General features: G+C 47.1%; 1 protein-coding gene across 1 annotated transcript in view; it reads left to right on the forward strand.

Moving 5' to 3' along the window:
* The window catches only part of ror1 (receptor tyrosine kinase-like orphan receptor 1), a 115,066-nt gene that overhangs the window by 24,037 nt on the left and 66,398 nt on the right, over window positions 1–24,631 (forward strand). Inside the window, exon 2 of the mRNA XM_055861579.1 lies at window positions 9,847–9,903. Coding sequence (XP_055717554.1) covers window positions 9,847–9,903 — 57 coding nt within the window. The remainder of the gene's footprint in view (window positions 1–9,846; window positions 9,904–24,631) is intronic.

Raw genomic sequence — 24,631 nt, forward strand, 5'->3', positions numbered from 1 at the left:
AGCCCATCTCACAACACCCAGAGTTTACGAGCATCGTCATTAGCACAGAGTTCCTCCTCTCCTCTCATTTCCTCTCCTCTCTTTGTCTCTCCTTCATGAAAAGTTTTTAATCTCTCCAAACACGCTCGTCTGGCCAAGAGGATCATCATTTCCACTTATATCTGACTCACATACAAGCTTAATTCCTCTAAAAATTCATTAAGACTGAGACTGAGTCTGAGGAGCTGTAGGCTACATGGCTGCAGTCTGGACATATGCACAGTCAACCAGCCCTCTAAACATGTCTCACACCCCCCCAAACATGTCTCACACCCCTCCAAACATGTCTCACACCCCCCCAAACATGTCTCACACCCCCCCAAACATGTCTCACACCCCTCCAAACATGTCTCACACCCCCCCAAACATGTCTCACCCCCCCCCAAACATGTCTCACACCCCTCCAAACATGTCTCACACCCCCCCAAACATGTCTCACACCCCCCCAAACATGTCTCACACCCCCCCAAACATGTCTCACACCCCTCCAAACATGTCTCACACCCCCCAAACATGTCTCACACCCCCCCAAACATGACACACCCCTCTAAACATGTCACACACCCCTCTAAACATGTCTCACACCCCTCCAAACATGTCACACACCCCTCCAAACATGTCACACACCCCTCCAAACATGTCTCACACCCCTGAAAACATGTCTCACAGCCCTCCAAACATGTCACACACCCCTCCAAACATGTCTCACACCCCTGAAAACATGTCTCACACCCCTCCAAACATGTCTCACACCCCTGAAAACATGTCTAACACGCCTCCAAACATGTCTCACAGCCCTCCAAACATGTCACACACCCCTGAAAACATGTCACACACCCCTGAAAACATGTCTCACACCCTTCCAAACATGTCTCACACCCCTCTAAACATGTCACACACCCCTCCAAACATGTCACACACCCCTCTAAACATGTCACACACCCCTCCAAACATGTCTCACACCCCTGAAAACATGTCACACATCCCTCCAAACATGTCTCACACCCCTGAAAACATGTCACACACCCCTGAAAACATGTCACACACCCCTCCAAACATGTCACACACCCCTCCAAACATCTCACACACCCTTCCAAACATGTCACACACCCCTGAAAACATGTCACACACCCCTCCAAACATCTCACTGCCCTCCAAACATGTCACACACCCCTCCAAACATGTCACACACCCCTGAAAACATGTCTCACACCCCTGAAAACATGTCTCACACCCCTGAAAACATGTCACACACCCCTCCAAACATGTCACACACCCTTCCAAACATGTCACACACCCTTCCAAACATGTCTCACACCCCTCCAAACATGTCTCACACCCCTGAAAACATGTCTCACAGCCCTCCAAACATGTCACACACCCCTCCAAACATGTCACACACCCCTCCAAACATGTCACACACCCCTCCAAACATGTCACACACCCCTCCAAACATGTCACACACCCCTGAAAACATGTCACACACCCCTCAAAACATGTCTCACACCCCTCCAAACATGTCTCACACCCCTCTAAACATGTCACACACCCCTCCAAAGATGTCTCACACCCCTGAAAACATGTCACACACCCCTCCAAACATGTCTCACACCCCTGAAAACATATCACACACCCCTCCAAACATGTCTCACACCCCTGAAAACATGTCTCACACCCTTCCAAACATGTCACACACCCCTGAAAACATGTCTCACACCCTTCCAAACATGTCACACACCCCTCCAAACATGTCTCACACCCCTGAAAACATGTCACACCCCCTCCAAACATCTCACACACCCCTCCGAACATGTCACACACCCCTCCAAACATGTCACACACCCCTCCAAATATGTCTCACACCCTTCCAAACATGTCTCACACCCCTCCAAACATGTCACACACCCCTCCAAACATGTCTCACACCCTTCCAAACATGTCTCACACCCCTCCAAACATGTCACACACCCCTCCAAACATGTCTCACACCCTTCCAAACATGTCACACACCCCTCCAAACATGTCTCACACCCTTCCAAACATGTCACACACCCTTCCAAACATGTCACACACCCCTGAAAACATGTCACACACCCCTGAAAACATGTCTCACACCCTTCCAAACATGTCACACACCCCTCCGAACATGTCACACACCCCTGAAAACATCTCACACCCCTCCAAACATGTCACACACCCCTCCAAACATGTCTCACACCCTTCCAAACATGTCACACACCCCTCCAAACATGTCTCACACCCTTCCAAACATGTCACACACCCCTCCAAACATGTCACACACCCCTGAAAACATGTCTCACACCCTTCCAAACATGTCACACACACCCCTCCAAACATGTCACACACCCCTCCAAACATGTCACACACCCCTCCAAACATGTCACACACCCCTCCAAACATGTCTCACACCCTTCCAAACATGTCACACACCCCTCCAAACATGTCTCACACCCCTCCAAACATGTCTCACACCCCTCCAAACATGTCACACAGCCCTCCAAACATGTCTCACACCCCTGAAAACATGTCACACACCCCTCCAAACATGTCACACACCCCTCCAAACATCTCACACACCCCTCCAAACATGTCACACACCCCTCCAAACATGTCACACACCCCTCCAAACATGTCACACACCTCTCCAAACATGTCACACACCCCTCCAAACATGTCACACACCCTTCCATGACTAGTGTTCCAGAGAAGCGTTTAGACTCTCCTGCAGGGAACCATGCTAGCGCAGAGAGAAAATATGGAGAGGGGAAATATGGAATATTCCAATATAACACCGGATCAACAATACAGATCCTCCCCAACTTCTAATTTGAAAAACTGATAGCCAGTTAAGATGTTGTTTTGTTATTATTCTTGGCTATTATGGGATACCCCTCAGTCTAATAGTTACGTTCTTCAGCGAATATGAGGGAAGGGAAATCTAGGATCCCTTAATGATAATGTAGGAGAGCTGATTCATCAACCACACACATTCACGCACACGCACGCACGCACGCACGCACACACACTTACACATACACACACTGCATAAAGGACATCCCACAGACTTCAGTTCAAAATCAAGTTTTGATTTCTATTTGGTTGAGTTGTCAATTAACGTGAATTCAACGTGAAATCTACAAATCATTTCACCATGTCATTGGATTTAGGTTAAAACACCCCAAAATGCACTTATATTGATGACTTCTTGCAAATCCAATCAGTCTCCCCACATTGATTCAATGTCATGACATAGACTTTTTGGATTTAAATGATGTGGAAGCAACGTTGTTTCCAGCAGTTTTTGCCCGGTGGGATGAGACCCAAATCCTACGGTAATATGAAATGGAACATTTCAGATTTGACTCTATTCCTCTATTCAGCCCTCAACCGGCTCTCTGTCTGGCCAGAGTCTGTTCCACTTGTTACCACATCACATGTGGTGCTTTCACAGTTGAGCTGCGTAAAATCTGAAGAAAATATTTTTATAGAATAAGCTCAAGTCGCTTTGTGATTTTATTATCATTATGTAAATACAGCTGCAGGGATCAGACACCAAGCTCAGTGAATACAGTGTGAGAGATCTGGATGACGCGATGCTCTGATGCTCGGTGGTAGCCTGTTTGAAGAGAGATCACTGCTTTAGAGTCCAATCGGAATCCTTACTAACTTATCTCTCATATCTCTCACATCATCCAAATCAAAAGTGCTACAATTACAGTATTCACCATATTATCATTGTTTCTTCTACCCTCACACATCAAATCCACGGAGAAAAAAAGGTAATGCGCCTCTATTAACTCGTCCTTATCGTTTCTCTAATTTAATCACTCTGATTCCAGAAGTGTGTGTGTGCGTGCGTGTGTGTGTGTACTGTATGTGTGCGTATGCTTCTATGTGCGTGCATACATGTTTGAGTGTGTGCGCCATGTTTGTGTGTGCGTCATATATTCATGTCTGGGTCGTGCGCGTATGTGTACGTAGCTCCTGCTCCACAATGCCAACCCTGCAGTAACAACAGAACCAGAGTCAGCTGTTTCCTTTATTTCCTGTACGGACATTCTTTTCTGTTTCATCTCTGCAGACCCAGGACCAGCCACTGTGACCAGCTCTAACCAGGCCCTATTTTTAGGCCTTCATTAACAAATGGCTCTAATAAAACCAACCCTTTGTTGCTGGGAAACATTAGAATGCTAATCTCCAAATTACCCTGCAATTTCCCAGATATTCCTTGATTGTGTAATGACGGGGTTCGGGTTGGGTTAGCTTGCAGATGTGAGGAGGGAAAACAGGGCCTCTCATCTGTGTTGATATTCCCCGGGACCAACTGAACGAACGGCATAGTTCCTGAAACAGAACCCTCTATAGTACACCTAACTAGCCCCCTTCTCCTCTTTCGTCCATCTTATCTCCTTTCTTCTCCTCTCTCCATGTCCACTTCATCTGCAGGGTCCTCACCTGGCTCCACTTCCTCTATTAGGGTCCTCACATGGATCCACTTCCTCTGTAGGGTCCTCAACTAGCCACTTCCTCTATAGGGTCCTCAACTGGCCACTTCATTTGTAGGGTCCTCACCTGGCTCTACTTCCTCTGTAGGGTCCTCAGCTAGCCACTTCCTCTATAGGGTCCTCACCTGGCTCTACTTCCTCTGTAGGGTCCTCAGCTAGCCACTTCCTCTGAAGGGTCCTCACCTGGCTCCACTTCCTCTGTAGGGTCCTCACCTGGCTCCACTTCCTCTGAAGGGTCCTCACCTGGCTCCACTTCCTCTGTAGGGTCTTTACCTGGCTCCACTTCCTCTGTAGGGTCCTCACCTGGCTCCACTTCCTCTGAAGGGTCCTCACCTGGCTCTACTTCCTCTGAAGGGTCCTCACCTGGCTCTACTTCCTCTGAAGGGTCCTCACCTGGCTCCGCTTCCTCTGTAAGGTCCTCAACTGGCTCCACTTCCTCTGTAGGGTCCTCAACTGACTCCACTTCTTCTGTAGGGTTCTCACATGGCTCCACTTCATTTGTAGGGTCCTCACCTGGCTCTACTTCCTCTGTAGGGTCCTCAACTAGCCACTTCCTCTATACGGTCCTCACCTGGGTCCACTTCCTCTGTAGGGTCTTTACCTGGCTCCACTTCCTCTGTAGGGTCTTCACCTGGCTCCACTTCCTCTGTAGGGTCCTCACCTGGCTCCACTTCCTCTGTAGGGTCCTCGCCTGGCTCCACTTCCTCTGTAGGGTCCTCACCTGGCTCCACTTCCTCTGTAGGGTCCTCGCCTGGCTCCACTTCCTCTGTAGGGTCCTCACCTGGCTCCACTTCCTCTGTAGGGTCCTCGCCTGGCTCCACTTCCTCTGTAGGGTCCTCGCCTGGCTCCACTTCCTCTGTAGGGTCCTCACCTGGCTCCACTTCCTCTGTAGGGTCCTCACCTGGCTCCACTTCCTCTGTAGGGTCCTCACCTGGCTCCACTTCCTCTGTAGGGTCCTCACCTGGCTCCACTTCCTCTGTAGGGTCCTCACCTGGCTCCACTTCCTCTGTAGGGTCCTCACCTGGCTCCACTTCCTCTGTAGGGTCCTCACCTGGCTCCACTTCACTGGCTTCATTGTGTTAGGAGAGCCAGTGGGCCGTCACGCTTCTCTCTCCTCTCTCCTATTTCCCTTTTTCCCTCTCCTTTCTTCTCTCCTCTCTCCTCTCTCCCATTTCCACCTCCTGTGTTTGTCGTACTATCATTACATCGTAAAAACTAGGCTACGTTATAGCTCATGAGATTGTTTGTAGTTTCATTAGATTGAGGTCTCAGCCACAGCTAGGAAATATAACCCTCCCTAGAGTTCCACAGCCTAGAGTAAATAGAACCCTCCCTAGAGTTCCACAGCCTAGAGTAAATAGAACCCTCCCTAGCCTAGAGTTCCACAGCCTAGAGGAAATAGAACCCTCCCTAGCCTAGAGTTCCACAGCCTAGAGGAAATAGAACCCTCCCTAGAGTTCCACAACCTAGAGGAAATAGAACCCTCCCTAGAGTTCCACAACCTAGAGGAAATAGAACCCTCCCTAGAGTTCCACAACCTAGAAGAAATAGAACCCTCCCTAGAGTTCCACAACCTAGAGGAAATAGAACCCTCCCTAAAGTTCCACAACCTAGAGGAAATAGAACCCTCTCTAGAGTTCCAAAACCTAGAGGAAATAGAACCCTCTCTAGAGTTCCACAACCTAGAGGAAATAGAACCCTCCCTAGAGTTCCACAACCTAGAGGAAATAGAACCCTCTCTAGAGTTCCACAGCCACATTCAGCAGTGTCATCATCATATCACCCACAAGTATGAATCAGTGTGCCAAAAAATTCAACCAACACTAATTGTTATGTTCTGAAATACACTTGATTATAATACCAGCATGTTGTTTACAGCCATGTTAATATAAGAGCAGAGCCTCATCAGCCTGCCTGTCTGGCTGCCACAGTGACAGGTGCAGCTGGCCTACACCATGCAGCCTCATTAACCCAGGCTAGATTCCTGACACTACGCTGAGCTGCACCGTGCTCGTTATTCCCTCCCAACACGCCACGTGTTAAACCGCACATTATCACTCAATTAACACCTCCCAGTCCGTTCCAACACAGATCTCACAGGTCCTCTAGTCTACTGCCTCACTCTCTGCTACGCCCCTCTCACTGCCATGTCGCTCTTACTGCCATGGCCCTCTTACTGCCACGGCCCTCTTATTGCCACGGCCCTCTCACTGCCACGGCCCTCTCACTGCCATGGTCCTGTCACTGCCATGGCCCTCTCACTGCCACGGCCCTCTCACTGCAATGGCCCTCTCACTGCCACGGCCCTCTCACTGCAACGGCCCTCTTACTGCCATAGCCCTCTTACTGCCATAGCCCTCTCACTGCCATGGCCCTCTCACTGCCATGGCCCTCTCACTGCCATGGCCCTCTTACTGCCACGCCCCTCTTACTGCCACACCCCTCTCACTGCCACGGCCCTCTCACTGCCATGGCCCTCTTACTGCCACGCCCCTCTTACTGCCACGCCCCTCTTACTGCCATGGCCCTCTTACTGCCATGGCCCTCTCACTGCCATGGCCCTCTTACTGCCACGCCCCTCTTACTGCCATGGCCCTCTCACTGCCACGGCCCTCTCACTGCCACAGCCCTCTCACTGCCATAGCCCTCTCACTGCCACGGCCCTCTCACTGTCATGGCCCTCTCACTGCCACGGCCCTCTCACTGCCACGGCCCTCTCACTGCCATGGCCCTCTCACTGCCACGGTCCTCTCACTGCCATGGCCCTCTCACTGCCACGGTCCTCTCACTGCCATGGCCCTCTCACTGCCATGGCCCTCTTACTGCCACGCCCCTCTTACTGCCATGGCCCTCTCACTGCCATGGCCCTCTCACTGCCACGGCCCTCTCACTGCCATGGCCCTCTCACTGCCAAGGCCCTCTCACTGCCACGGCCCTCTCACTGCCACGGCCCTCTCACTGCCACGGCCCTCTCACTGCCACGGCCCTCTCACTGCCACGGCCCTCTCACTGCCACGGCCCTCTCACTGCCACGGCCCTCTCACTGCCACGGCCCTCTCACTGCCATGGCCCTCTTACTGCCACGGCCCTCTCACTGCCACGGCCCTCTTACTGCCATGGTCCTGTCACTGCCACGGTCCTCTCACTGCCACGGCCCTCTCACTGCCACGGCCCTCTCACTGCCATGGCCCTCTTACTGCCACGCCCCTCTTACTGCCACGCCCCTCTTACTGCCATGGCCCTCTTACTGCCATGGCCCTCTCACTGCCACGGCCCTCTTACTGCCACGCCCCTCTTACTGCCATGGCCCTCTCACTGCCACGGCCCTCTCACTGCCACAGCCCTCTCACTGCCATAGCCCTCTCACTGCCACGGCCCTCTCACTGTCATGGCCCTCTCACTGCCACGGCCCTCTCACTGCCACGGCCCTCTCACTGCCATGGCCCTCTCACTGCCACGGTCCTCTCACTGCCACGGCCCTCTCACTGCCACGGTCCTCTCACTGCCATGGCCCTCTCACTGCCACGGTCCTCTCACTGCCATGGCCCTCTCACTGCCATGGCCCTCTTACTGCCACGCCCCTCTTACTGCCACGGCCCTCTCACTGCCACGGCCCTCTCACTGCCACGGCCCTCTCACTGCCATGGCCCTCTCACTGCCAAGGCCCTCTCACTGCCACGGCCCTCTCACTGCCACGGCCCTCTCACTGCCACGGCCCTCTCACTGCCACGGCCCTCTCACTGCCACGGCCCTCTCACTGCCACGGCCCTCTCACTGCCATGGCCCTCTTACTGCCACGGCCCTCTCACTGCCACGGCCCTCTTACTGCCATGGTCCTGTCACTGCCACGGTCCTCTCACTGCCATGGCCCTCTCACTGCCACGGCCCTCTCACTGCCATGGCCCTCTTACTGCCACGCCCCTCTTACTGCCACTGCCCTCTCACTGCCACGGCCCTCTCACTGCCATGGCCCTCTTACTGCCACAGCCCTCTTACTGCCAAGGCCCTCTCACTGCCACGGCCCTCTCACTGCCATGGCCCTCTCACTGCCACGACCCTCTCACTGCCACGCCCGTCTTACTGCCACGCCCCTCTCACTGCCATGGCCCTCTTACTGCCACGCCCCTCTTACTGCCATGACCCTCTCACTGCCACGCCCCTCTCACTGCCACGCCCCTCTCACTGCCACGGCCCGCTTACTGCCATGACCCTCTCACTGCCACGCCCCTCTCACTGCCACGCCCCTCTCACTGCCACGGCCCTCTTACTGCCACGGCCCTCTTACTGCCACGGCCCTCTTACTGCCACGCCCCTCTCACTGCCATGGCCCTCTTACTGCCACGGCCCTCTCACTGCCATGACCCTCTCACTGCCACGCCCCTCTCACTGCCACGCCCCTCTCACTGCCACGCCCCTCTCACTGTCACAACACTTTGGGTCAGTTTGAAAGGTTCCGGTGAGCAGGGGTGGGGGTGGGGCTGGCTCCAGTAAGGCTACTTACAGTAGAGCCTAAGTCTGTGACAGAGAAGGCCCATGTCTGTCTGTCTGTCTCTGTCTCTGTCTCTTTGTCTATCAGCACTCTGTCCATTCGTAATGTTAAACAAGCACAGCAACCTGCAGAGAGACTGTGGGAGCCTGCCCCATTAAACACACTCACTCAGGCATGGCTGTGCATCAGAACTAGCTACTTCACAGAGAGAAGGAGAAAATGAGAGAGAGAGAAGAACTTGGACAGAGAGAATCAGAGAGATACAGGTTGTGAATTTGTTGACAGAGTCTCACCAGTCGGTCAGAGGGAGACTCATTATAATAGTTTCTACCCCTACACAGCTCCAGCCTCCAACTGTGTCATGTGCAGAGATATTAGATTGGACAGATGTGAATAGTTCCTTCCGCCTGTCTCATCTCTGGTTATGAAACATAGCTTGCATCACAAATGGCACCCTATTCCCTATACACAGTAGCGCACTCCTTTTGAAAAGGGCTCTGGTCAAAAGTAGTGCACTATGTAGGGGAAATAGTGCCATTTAGGATGCAGTCAGAGAGGAGAGCTGCTGTGGTCAGGTATAATAACTCCATGATGTTACCTGTCTGATACTACTGCCCTCTGGTCTTCAGTAATAACATCATCATCATTATTATTATTACTCATGGATGAACTGTCATTACTCATTTTATATATTCTTCTGAAATGTAAAACCCCACTTTTCTCCCTGTCAATGTGTATGTCTTGATGGTGGCACAACCCAGTAAGAGTGATGTCTCTGTCTTCTGTCTACAGGGTCTGATTTCCCCCACGACCCCAGTGTTGTGGCCCCCTCCACTTGGAACAGCTCAGGTGAGAGATAACATGTCTAACAGACAGCAAACACACAATGATGTACACACAAACACACAATGATGTACACACAAACACACAATGGTGGACACACAAACACACAATTATGTACACACAAACACACAATGATGTACACACAAACACAATGATGTACACACATACACAGAATGATGTACACACAAACAAACAATGATGTACACACAAACACAATGATGTACACACATACACAGAATGATGTACACACAAACACACAATGATGTACACACAAACACACAATGGTGTACACACATACACAGAATGATGTACACACAAACACACAATGATGTACACACAAACACAATGATGTACACACATACACAGAATGATGTACACACAAACACACAATGATGTACACACAAACACACAATGATGTACACACAAACACAATGATGTACACACAAACACAATGATGTACACACATACACACAATTATGTACACACAAACACAGAATGATGTACACACAAACACACAATGGTGTACACACAAACACACAGTTATGTACACACAAACACACAATGGTGTACACACAAACACAAAATGAAGTGCACACAAAAAACTATGACACACACACACACACGCACAGTGGTGTACACAGACAGACAGACAGACAGACAGACAGACAGACAGACAGACAGACAGACAGACAGACAGACAGACAGTTAAACAAACAAACAAAGATAAACCTTTTAGAAGGATACCGTTGTGACCTCCCAGATAGAGATGAGGATGGGATAAAGAAGAACCAGTGGGTGGACTTGTTACTCTGATCACGATAAGACCAACCACTGGGTGGACTTGTTACTCTGATCACGATAAGACCAACCAATGGGTGGATTTGTTACTCTGATCACGATAAGACCAACCACTGGGTGGACTTGTTACTCTGATCACGATAAGACCAACCAATGGGTGGATTTGTTACTGTGATGACGATAAGACCAACCACTGGGTGGATTTGTTACTGTGATGACGATAAGACCAACCACTGGGTGGATTTGTTACTGTGATGACGATAAGACCAACCACTGGGTGGATTTGTTACTGTGATGACGATAAGACCAACCACTGGGTGGATTTGTTACTGTGATGACGATAAGACCAACCAATGGGTGGATTTGTTACTGTGATGACGATAAGACCAACCAATGGGTGGACTTGTTACTTTGATGACGATAAGACCAACCAATGGGTGGATTTGTTACTGTGATGACGATAAGACCAACCACTGGGTGGATTTGTTACTGTGATGACGATAAGACCAACCACTGGGTGGATTTGTTACTGTGATGACGATAAGACCAACCAATGGGTGGATTTGTTACTGTGATGACGATAAGACCAACCACTGGGTGGATTTGTTACTGTGATGACGATAAGACCAACCACTGGGTGGATTTGTTACTGTGATGACGATAAGACCAACCAATGGGTGGATTTGTTACTGTGATGACGATAAGACCAACCAATGGGTGGACTTGTTACTTTGATGACGATAAGACCAACCAATGGGTGGACTTGTTACTGTGATGACGATAAGACCAACCAATGGGTGGATTTGTTACTGTGATGACGATAAGACCAACCAATGGGTGGATTTGTTACTGTGATGACGATAAGACCAACCAATGGGTGGACTTGTTTCGGCAATAGCTGTGATGCTGATTATTTGGCCAGTTATGTCAATGTTGTACTCCATGCACTCTGGCCCAGGACCAACAACACTGGAGTCCTGTGTTGTTTGTTTATGTCTATCAGCTGTTCCACTCCACTATTCCTTCAACACAGGCTAAGATTGTATTCATGCCAAGGCAGAAGGAGTCATGTACTGTTTGTATATCAGCATCCCTCCACTCCACTATTTTTAGCCTACAACACAGCTAGCTAACATACTGTATGTCTCTGTTATCTGATGGAAGGATGCTGATTGGCCAGTGTTGTGTCTAGAGGCAGGGTTGGTTTTGATTCGTCGAGCACACAGCATTCAGGTCCTATGAAAGCAGCCGGGTCTCTCTGCATGCTCCACTGGAAGAATGTAATCATTGTGAAATAGATTCATATTGTGTCTGTCTGACATTAGTTCACAGCTACATAAACCTGAGTTTACATCCTGGGGTTTTCCAATAGACTGAGTGTACCAAACAACATTAGGAACACCTGCTCTTTCCATGACATAGACTGACCAGGTGAAACCAGGTGAAAGCTATGATCCCTTATTGATGTCACCTGTTAAATCCATTTCAATCTGTGTATGTGAAGGGGAGGAGACATGTTAAAGAAGGATTTTTAACCTTGAGATAATTGAGACATGGATTGTGTATGTGTGTCATTCAGAGGGTGAATTGGCAAGACAAAAGATTGAAGTGCCTTTGAACGGGGCATGGTAGTAGGTATCAGGGGCACCGGTTTGTGTCAAGAACTGCAACGCTGCTGGGTTTTTCACACTCAACAGTTTCCTGTGTGTGTCAAGAATGGTCCACCACTCAAAAGACAACTTGACACAACTGTGGGAAACACTTTGGAGTCAACATGGGCCAGCATCCCTATGGAGTCAACATGGGCCAGCATCCCTATGGAGTCAACATGGGCCAGCATCCCTGTGGAGTCAACATGGACCAGCATCCCTGTGGAGTCAACATGGGCCCGCATCCCTGTGGAGTCAACATGGGCCAGCATCCCTGTGGAGTCAACATGGACCAGCATCCCTGTGGAATGCTTTCTACACCTTGTAGAGTCCATGCCCCGACAAGGCTCTTCTGAGGGCAACTAAATATTAGGAAGGTGTTCTTAATGTTTTGTACACTCAGTGTATATATTTATATATGTCACTGGGTTTTCCACACCTTGTAGTGAGGCGGAGTTGGCAGGCAATAGACTGTACAGTACAGTATGGCACTGGTGTGGTGAGGAAGACAGATACGCAACGCTGAGTGCCTGGATACAGCCGTTAGCCATGGTATATTGGCCATATACCACGAACCCCACAGGTGCCTTATTGCTATTATAAACTGGTTACCAACATAATTAGAGCAGTAAAAATACATGTTTTGTCATATTTGTGGTATACAGTCTGATATACCATGGTTGTCAGCCAATCAGCATTCAGTGCTCGAACCACCCAGTTTCTAACATGGAATATTATAGTGAGAGTACAAAGAGATTGTAAACTTAGTGTGCTTCTAATGTGTTTGGCTGATCATGATTGTATAAGTTTCAATCATAGCTTACACACACACACACACACACACACACACACACACACACACACACACACACACACACACACACACACACACACACACACACACACACACACTCTTAGCTGCTCTTTTGTTTATAATATGGATTCAGAGCTTCACCTTTGCTACAGTGGAGAGCAGGGCCAGGCAGCTCAGCATCACTCCCATGTTATGTTAGCTGGGCTCCAGGTCAGGTTTCTAGTCTGTCTACTGCTGTGCGGGCCAGGCCAGCAGAATTTCTATGGCAGTATTAGACTGTATTAACCAATGACTCACTAACAGTAGCACACAGAGAGATAGGATGCTGTTGAAGCAGGGGGACTTGGGTGGGTTTGACATGTGACGGTGTCTGTGTGAGTGTGTGAGTGTGTGAGTGTGTGTGTGTGTGTGTGTGTGTGTGTGTGTGTGTGTGTGTGTGTGTGTGTGTGTGTGTGTGTGTGTGTGTGTGTGTGTGTGTGTGTGTGTGTGTGTGTGTGTGTGTGTGTGTGTGTGTGTTTTCCCCCCTCTCAGACACGGGTCCAAACAACGCCACAGTAATAAAGAGAGGGGTGATGATGGGAACAATTTAGCATTCTGGTGATATTAAAGAAACGTCATGAGCCAGGCTGGGTTTTGGTTTCAGAGGGATTGGGTTGCCAATCACTACAACACTCCACACAAGACAATTAGGGGAAGAATGGGCTTGTTGTACAAACATTGGCAGGACATCGCTTTCCTCCTCTCTCCTCTTTTCCAGCTCTATTATCTATAATTAAGGCAGTCAGGGGAGTGTGCAGACAGGCCCTTCCAAAAGTAATTTTCCCCTCAGCCTCTTCAGCCAATCAGAGTGTGGTATACTGGGATGTGACATTTTGCGACCTCTGTCATGGTCCCAAACATTTTGCCTGATGGGAAGGAGTGAGTTTACAGACAGACAGACAGACAGACAGGTTTACACACACACACTCACACACAAACTGTCATCTCAGGAGTGTGTGCTTAGACAGCTCTCTATATGGTGCCTGACTGTGAAAGATCTTGACCTCTGAAGAGGATAGTCTGTGAGTGGTGGAGTGCTCATTCTATCAGACGTGTTCAGATATGAGTCACACGTCACTGGCAGACGAGGTACCACTTCACATAGCATAGCCCTGGCACATAGACACCGGACTAGCCACGGTTAGCCTAGCATCGCAGCCATGTACTTTTGGCTGGTCACAAGTAGTAGGGAAACTTAAATGCTAGAGCTATAGTCTCATGTTATATTTATTTAGTCCGCTATGAGAGTTATGAATTGTTAAACTGTGTTGGGATCAAATTAATACAGACTCTTTCTCTGCTGTACAGTTCAGGTCAGACAAACCGTCTGTTTGTGCAGTCAGTGACTTGTGTTTTTGTGATTTCCAACAGACTTCTCTCAGAATGCTACAGTAAATGGCTGGAGGTAGCCATACGGAGCACTGCAACTCTCAGAGGCAGTTAAAAACATGCATGGAGAAACAATCCAAACCCCTCTATCATAAACAGTTTGAAGTATTTGTTCACTGTTTTGTAAATAGATTATTTTGAGCTATAAAGCACATGTTGTCGTCATATTCTCCATCTCTCTCCCTCTCTCTCCATCCATCTCTTTCTCTCTCTCCCCATCTCTCTCTCTCTCTCCATCCATCTCTTTCTCTCTCTCCCCATCTCTCTCTCTCCCCATCTCTCTCTCTCTCTCCATCCATCTCTTTCTCTCTCTCCCCATCTCTCTCTCTCTCCATCTCCCTCTCTCCCTCAATTCAATTGAAGGGGCTTTATTGGCATGGGAAACATATGTTAACATTGCCAAAGCAAGTGAGGTCTCTTTATCTTTATCAAGGGAGAGCTTCTCCTGCTGGGCTAATTCTTTGATTAGGTGAAAGTCCAGCTGAAACTGTTTGTGGTTGCCCTGTACAATTACTGTTCCAGACTTATAGAGATTTATATTAGCTGACTCCTCTCTCTCTCTCTCTCTCTCTCTCTCTCTCTCTCTCTCTCTCTCTCTCTCTCTCTCTCTCTCTCTCTCTCTCTCTCTCTCTCTCTCTCTCTCTCTCTCTCTCTCTCTCTCTCTCTCTCTCTCTCTCTCTCTCTCTCTCTCTCTCTCTCTCTCTCTCTCTCTCTCTCTCTCTCTCTCTCTCTCTCTCTCTCTCTCTCTCCTCTCTCCTCTCTCTCTCCTCTCTCTCTCTCTCTCTCTCTCTCTCTCTCTCTCTCTCTCTCTCTCTCTCTCTCTCTCTCTCTCTCTCTCTCTCTCTCTCTCTCTCTCTCTCTCTCTCTCTCTCTCTCTCTCCCAGGTAAGTTGACAGAGAACACATTCTCATTTACAGCAATGACCTGGGGAATAGTGACAGGGGAGAGGAGGGGTGATCAATGTGCCAATTGGAAGCTGGGGGTGATTAGGTGGCCATGATGGCTTGAGAGCCAGATTGGGAATTTATCCAGGACACAAGGGTTAACACCCCTACTCTTAGTGGCATGGGATCTTTAGTAACCACAGAGAGTCAGGACACCCGTTTAAAGTCCCATCCGAAAGACGGCACCTATCACAGGGCAATGTCCCCAATCATTTTTTAGACCAGAAGAAATGTGCCTCCTACTGGCCCTCCACTGACATTGGTTGTTTCTTTTATGCCTTTTTGAAACAGTTTTATGGGAATTCAAAAATATAAACTACATGACCAAAAGTATGTGGACACCTGCTCGTTAAACATCTCATTCCAAAATCATGGGTATTAATATGGAGTTGGTCCCCCCTTTGCTGCTATAACAGCCTCCACTTTGCTGGGAAGGCTTCCCACTAGATGTTGGAACATTGCTGGGGGGACTTTCTTCCATTCACCCACTAGAGCATTAGTGAGGTCGGGCACTGATGTTGGGCGATTAGGCCTGGTTCACAGTCGGCATGCCAATTCATCCCAAAGGTTTTCGATGGGGTTGACGTCAGGGCTCTGTGCAGGCCAGTTATGTTCTTCCACACCGATCTCGACAAACCTTTTCTACATAGTCCTCACTTTGTGCGGACAGTGAGGCTACATCGCAGTGAACATATGGCAGACAGTGAAGCTATATCTCAGTGACCGTATGGCAGAAAGTGAGGCTAAATCTCAGTGACCGTATGGCAGACAGTGAAGCTATATCTCAGTGACCGTATGACAGACAGTGAGGATATAGCTCAGTGACCCTATGGCAGACAGTGAAGCTATATCTCAGTGACCGTATGGCAGACAGTGAAGCTATATCTCAGTGACCGTATGGCAGACAGTGAGGATACATCTCAGTGACCATATGGCAGACAGTGAAGCTATATCTCAGTGACTATATGGCAGATAGTGAAGCTACAGTATATATCAGTGACCGTATGGCAGACAGTGAAGCTATATCCCAGTGACCGTATGGCAGACAGTGAAGCTATATCTCAGTGACCGTATGGCAGACAGTGAAGCTATATCTCAGTGACCCTATGGCAGACAGTGAAGCTACAGTACATATCAGTGACCGTTATGGCAGACAGTGAAGCTATATCGCAGTGACTATATGGCAGATAGTGAAGCTACAGTATATCTCAGTGACCGTATGGCAGACAGTGAAGCTACAGTATATATCAGTGACCGTATGGCAGACAGTGAAGCTATATCCCAGTGACCGTATGGCAGACAGTGAAGCTATATCTCAGCGACCGTATGGCAAACAGTGAAGCTATATCTCAGTGACCGTATGGCAGACAGTGAAGCTATATCTCAGTGACCGTATGGCAGACAGTGAAGCTATATCTCAGTGACCCTATGGCAGACAGTGAAGCTACAGTATATCTCAGTGACCGTATGGCAGATATTGTAGCTATATCTCAGTGACCGTATGGCAGACAGTGAAGCTACAGTATATATCAATGACCGTATGGCAGACAGTGAAGCTATATCCCAGTGACCGTATGGCAGACAGTGAAGCTATATCTCAGTGACCGTATGGCAGACAGTGAAGCTATATCTCAGTGACCGTATGGCAGACAGTGAAGCTATACCTCAGTGACCATATGGCAGACAGTGAAGCTATATCTCAGTGACCGTATGGCAGACAGTGAAGCTATATCCCAGTGACCGTATGGCAGACAGTGAAGCTATATCTCAGTGACCCTATGGCAGACAGTGAAGCTACAGTATATATCAGTGACCGTATGGCAGACAGTGAAGCTATATCCCAGTGACCGTATGGCAGACAGTGAAGCTATATCTCAGTGACCGTATGGCAGACAGTGAAGCAATATCTCAGTGACCGTATTGCAGACAGTGAAGCTATATCTCAGTGACCGTATGGCAGACAGTGAAGCTATATCTCAGTGACCATATGGCAGACAGTGAAGCTATATCTCAGTGACCGTATGGCAGACAGTGAGGCTATATCTCAGTGACCGTATGGCAGACAGTGAAGCTATATCTCAGTGACCATATGGCAGACAGTGACGCTATATCTCAGTGACCGTATGGCACACATTGAGGCTTTTTAGGGCAACTGAGGCTGTGTCCTGATTCTCCAAACTTCTCTCAAAGTGTGCACTTGCACACTCCCCATCATTGGTGTAAGCTTTAGCCGGAGGGAGTTTCCACAATTGTTAAATCCAAGATGGGGAGTGTGCAAGTGTACACTTTGAGAGAAGGGTGGATAATGGGGATGTAGACTTTCTTTCTTTTCATCAACCAGCTCATATGATCACACCACTTTCTGTCCTCGGCTGATCATAGGTCTGTAGACACACTCTGGTCCATTCCACATGTGTGTGTTTCAGCCTGGCAGCTGAGGACCATGTGGCCAGTGACCCTATTGCCTCCTCAGGCCCCTTGTTAAGTCAGAGGTGATTCATAGATCCCATCCCCTCTACCCAATGCAGGTTAGAAAGTTAATAAGCAAGGTTTTATGTCTCTCTGACATACTGTATGTCATTACAACCCTCCTGATTATTACTTTCATTACAACCCTCCTGATTATTACTGTCATTACAACCCTCCTGATTATTACTGTCAGTACAACCCTCCTGATTATTACTGTCATTACAACCCTCCTGATTATTACTGTCAGTACAACCCTCCTGATTATTACTGTCATTACAACCCTCCTGATTATTACTGTCATTACAACCCTCCTGATTATTACTTTCATTACAACCCTCCTGATTATTACTGTCATTACAACCCTCCTGATTATTACTGTCAGTACAACCCTCCTGATTATTACTGTCCTTACAACCCTCCTGATTATTACTGTCAGTACAACCATCCTGATTATTACTGTCAGTACAACCCTCCTGATTATTACTGTCATTACAACCCTCCTGATTATTACTGTCATTACAACCCTCCTGATTATTACTCCTGATTATAAACACTACTATCGGTCAGTACGGCCCTCCTGTTTATAAACACTACTATCAGTCAGTACGGCCCTCCTGTTTATAAACACTACTATCGGTCACTACGGCCCTCCTGTTTATAAACACTACTATCGGTCAGTACGGCCCTCCTGTTTATAAACACTACTATCGGTCAGTACGGCCCTCCTGTTTATAAACACTACTATCGGTCAGTACGGCCCTCCTGTTTATAAACACTACTATCGGTCAGTACGGCCCTCCTGTTTATAAACACTACTATCAGTCAGTACGGCCCTCCTGTTTATAAACACTACTATCGGTCACTACGGCCCTCCTGTTTATAAACACTACTATCGGTCAGTACGGCCCTCCTGTTTATAAACACTACTATCGGTCAGTACGGCCCTCCTGTTTATAAACACTACTATCGGTCAGTACGGCCCTCCTGTTTATAAACACTACTATCGGTCAGTACGGCCCTCCTGTTTATAAACACTACTATCGGTCAGTACGGCCCTCCTGTTTATAAACACTACTATCGGTCAGTACGGCCCTCCTGTTTATAAACACTACTATCGGTCAGTACGGCCCTCCTGTTTATAAACACTACTATCAGTCAGTACGGCCCTCCTGTTTATAAACACTACTATCGGTCAGTACGGCCCTCCTGCTTATAAACACTACTATCGGTCACTACGGCCCTCCTGTTTATAAACACTACTATCGTTCAGTACGGCCCTCCTGTTTATAAACACTACTATCAGTCAGTACGGCCCTCCTGTTTATAAACACTACTATCGGTCACTACGGCCCTCCTGTTTATAAACACTACTATCGGTCAGTACGGCCCTCCTGTTTATAAACACTACTATCGGTCAGTACGGCCCTCCTGTTTATAAACACTACTATCGGTCAGTACGGCCCTCCTGTTTATAAACACTACTATCGGTCAGTACGGCCCTCCTGTTTATAAACACTACTATCAGTCAGTACGGCCCTCCTGTTTATAAACACTACTATCGGTCACTACGGCCCTCCTGTTTATAAACACTACTATCGGTCAGTACGGCCCTCCTGTTTATAAACACTACTATCGGTCAGTACGGCCCTCCTGTTTATAAACACTACTATCGGTCAGTACGGCCCTCCTGTTTATAAACACTACTATCGGTCAGTACGGCCCTCCTGTTTATAAACACTACTATCGGTCAGTACGGCCCTCCTGTTTATAAACACTACTATCGGTCAGTACGGCCCTTCTGTTTATAAGCACTACTATCAGTCAGTACGGCCCTCCTGTTTATAAACACTACTATCGGTCAGTACGGCCCTCCTGTTTATAAGCACTACTATCAGTCAGTACGGCCCTCCTGTTTATAAACACTACTATCGGTCAGTACGACCCTCCTGTTTATAAACACTACTATCGGTCAGTACGGCCCTCCTGTTTATAAACACTACTATTGGTCAGTACGGCCCTCCTGTTTATAAACACTACTATCGGTCACTACGGCCCTCCTGCTTATAAACACTACTATCGGTCACTACGGCCCTCCTGTTTATAAACACTACTATCGTTCAGTACGGCCCTCCTGTTTATAAACACTACTATCGGTCAGTACGGCCCTCCTGTTTATAAACACTACTATCGGTCAGTACGGCCCTCCTGTTTATAAACACTACTATCGGTCAGTATGGCCCTCCTGTTTATAAACACTACTATCGGTCAGTACGGCCCTCCTGTTTATAAACACTACTATCGTTCATTACGGCCCTCCTGTTTATAAACACTACTATCGGTCAGTACGGCCCGCCTGTTTATAAACACTACTATCGGTCAGTACGGCCCTCCTGTTTATAAACACTACTATCGTTCAGTACGGCCCTCCTGTTTATAAACACTACTATCGGTCAGTACGGCCCTCCTGTTTATAAACACTACTATCGGTCAGTACGGCCCTCTCTGTTTATAAACACTACTATCGTTCAGTACGGCCCTCCTGTTTATAAACACTACTATCGGTCAGTACGGCCCTCCTGTTTATAAACACTACTATCGGTCAGTATGGCCCTCCTGTTTATAAACACTACTATCGGTCAGTACGGCCCTCCTGTTTATAAACACTACTATCGTTCATTACGGCCCTCCTGTTTATAAACACTACTATCGGTCAGTACGGCCCGCCTGTTTATAAACACTACTATCGGTCAGTACGGCCCTCCTGTTTATAAACACTACTATCGTTCAGTACGGCCCTCCTGTTTATAAACACTACTATCGGTCAGTACGGCCCTCCTGTTTATAAACACTACTATCGGTCAGTACGGCCCTCCTGTTTATAAACACTACTATCGGTCAGTACGGCCCTCCTGTTTATAAACACTACTATCGGTCACTACGGCCCTCCTGTTTATAAACACTACTATCGGTCAGTACGGCCCTCCTGTTTATAAACACTACTATCAGTCCATAATAATGACCTTTTAAGTGTACTGAAACATTTCACTGTGGTGTTAACTTTCACTATTATTCAGTCCATAAAAAGAGGTTGATTCATGTACATTATTGAGAAAACATTTCTTCTTTTTCAAATCCCTCTATTCACTCCAGCACATTAAGAAAAATATTGATCCTCTTAATGGTTTATGAATGGCTGATCAAGTTCTATTGTTCATTACAGGAAAATATTGTGGTTTACATAATGTCAAGTATCAAGTGATTATTTATTTTACTAAATTCCATTAAAGTAAAGGTACATTTTTACCTTTAAAATATCAAACTGATGAACAAGATTACAGTTAGTGCTGGTTATCGTAGAATGATGATCTGGGACTTGTAACGGCTGTCTAATGCCTCCTCCTCGGATGAGGAGGAGGAGTAAGGGTTGGACCAAAACGCAGCGTTGTATGCAGACATAATTGATATTTATTGAAGACAAGACGAACACGAAAAACACTTGGAAAATTACAAAACAACAAAACGACGTAGACAGACCTGAACTTGAGAACTTACATAAACACGAAGAACGCACAAACAGGTAAGACTAGCCAAACGAACAAACAAACAAAACAGTCCCGTGTGGTGCAACAGACACAGACACAGGAACAATCACCCACAAACAAACAGTGAGAACAGCCTACCTTAATATGGTTCTCAATCAGAGGAAACGTCAAACACCTGCCTCTAATTGAGAACCATATCAGGCAACACATTTAACCCAACATAGAAACACATAACATAGAATGCCCACCCCAACTCACGCCCTGACCAACTAAACACATACAAAAACAACAGAAAACAGGTCAGGAACGTGACAGGACTGGAAAATAAAGTGTGAAATTACCTTTATACAATACTGTCTTTAACTATATTTTATAAATATATTATATACAGTGCTAAATTAAATGAAAAGTTTTACAAATTGGACTACTTCACTCTCAGTTTTGTAAAAAAGTATAACATCTTCAGAGTCATGCATTACTCATAATACACATTTAGAATTTTTATTATTCAGAAACATGCAATACCGTCAGAAATGATAAAAGAATTGTGATATGATATTTTGGTTATATCACTCAGCCCTAGAAGATTCTGACCCTAACACACACGCACAAACTTACATACAGTTGAAGTCGGAAGTTTACATACACTTAGGTTGGAGTCATTAAAACTTGTTTTTCAACCACTCCACAAATTTCTTGTTAACAAACTATAGTTTTGGCAAGTTGGTTAGGACATCTACTTTGAGCATGACACAAGTAATTTTTCCAACAATTGTTTACAGACAGATTATTTCACTTATAATTCACTGTATCAAAATTCCAGTTGGTCAGAAGTTTACATACACTAAGTTGACTGTGCCTTTAAACAGCTTGGAAAATTCCAGAAAATTATGTCATGGCTTTAGAAGCTTCTGATAGGCTAATTGACATAATTTGAGTCAATTGGAGGTGTACCTGTGGATGTATTTCAAGGCCTACCTTCAAACTCAGTGCCTCTTTGCTTGACATCATGGGAAAATCAAAAGAAATCAGCCAAGACCTCAGAAAAAACATTGTAGACCTCCACATGTCTGGTTCATCATTGGGAGCAATTCCCAAATGCCTGAAGGTACTACATTCATCTGTACAAACAATATTACGTAAGTATAAACACCATGGGACCACGCAGCCATCTTACCACTCAGGAAGGAGAAGCGTTCTGTCTCCCAGAGATGAACGTACTTTGGTGCGAAAATTGCAAATCAATCCCAGAACAACAGCAAAGGACCTTGTGAAGATGCTGGAGGAAACAGGTACAAAAGTATCTATATCCACAGTAAAACGAGTCCTATGTCGACAGTACTTGAAAGGCCGCTCAGCAAGGAAGAAGCCATTGCTCCAAAACTGCCATAAAAAAGCCAGACTACGGTTTGCAACTGCACATGAGGACAAAGATCGTACTTTTTGAAGAAATGTCCTCTGGTCTGATGAAACAAAAATAGAACTGTTTGGCCATAATGACCATCGTTATGTTTGGAGGAAAAAGGGGGAGGCTTGCAAGCCGAAGAACACCATCCCAACCGTGAAGCACGGGGGTGGCAGCATCATGTTGTGGGGGTGCTTTGCTCCAGGATGGACTGGTGCACTTCACAATAGATGGCATCATGAGGCAGGAAAATTATGTGGATATATTAAAACAACATCTCAAGACATCAGTCAGGAAGTTAAAGCTTGGTCGCAAATGGGTCTTCCAAATGGACAATGACCCCAAGCATACTTCCAAAGTTGTGGCAAAATGGCTTAAGGACAACAAAGTCAATGTATTGGAGTGGCCATCACAAAACCCTGACCTCAATCCCATAGAAAATGTGTGGGTAGAACTGAAAAAGCATGTGCGAGCAAGGAGGCCTACAAATCTGACTCAGTTACAGCAGCTCTGTCAGGAGGAATGGGCCAAAATTCACCCAACTTATTGTGGGAAGCTTGTGGAAGTCTACCCAAAACGTTTGACCCAAGTTAAACAATTTAAAGGCAATGCTACCAAATACTAATTGAGTGTATGTAAACTTCTGACCCACTGGGAATGTGATGAAAAAAATAAAAGTTGAAATAAATCATTCTCTCTACTAATATTCTGAAATTTCACATTCTTACAATAAAGTGGTGATCCTAACAGATTTTTACTAGGATTAAATGTCAGGAATTGTGAAAAACTGAGTTTAAATGTATTTGGCTAAGGTATATGTAAACTTCTGACTTCAACTGTACATACATACACAACCTATGCCCCTGGAGAGAGGAATGTGTGTGTTGTCTCGAGTGTTCTGTGTATGTATGTGTGTGTGTGTGTATGTGTCCAACACACAGCCAGCTGTAGGGTCCGCGGCCCATCCTTCCTCTCTAGGGACCACTCAGGGCTCAACGCAGTGTACTTTCATTAACGTGGCCCTCAAAGTCACATTTCATGCATTGCTATATACATGAATGCCTTTCCATGGCCTCCTACAGAGAGCAGTGGGTATGGAGAAAGAGGACATTCTTCATTAACAAGGTGTAGACTAACAGTGAAATGCTTACTTTCAGGTCCTTTCGAGCAATTCAGAGAGAAAGAAAATAGAGAAATAATAGAAAAGTAAAACATGGAATTAAAGTACTAATAAATACACAATGAGTAATGATAACTACCGAGTCGATGTGCAGGGGTATGAGGTAATTGAGGGAGATATGTACATAAAACTAGGAATAAAGTGATTAGGGAACAGGATCAGTGGAGGCTGCTGAGGGGAGGACGGCTCATAATAATGGCTGGAAAAGAGTCAATGGAATGGCATCAAACATGTTTTTTTGGCGCAACATTTGTGCATTAAACCATTAATACCATAAATCCAGGGATGAGAGAAGGACAGGAGGACGATAAGACAATCTAGATTCTGCCCAACCCTTCTGAGGGGCCCCTGTGTTGAGGGTCAGCGTGGCAGATGTATTGTTGCCTACCATTACCACCTGGGACGGCCCGCCAGGAAGTCCAGGATCCAGTTGCAGATGGAGGTGTTCAGTCCCAGGGTCCTTTGCTTAGTAATGAGATTGGAGAATACAATAGTGTTGAACGCT

The sequence above is a fragment of the Salvelinus fontinalis genome, chromosome 14, assembly GCF_029448725.1.
Source record: "Salvelinus fontinalis isolate EN_2023a chromosome 14, ASM2944872v1, whole genome shotgun sequence".
In the NCBI taxonomy this organism is placed as follows: Eukaryota; Metazoa; Chordata; class Actinopteri; order Salmoniformes; family Salmonidae; genus Salvelinus; species Salvelinus fontinalis.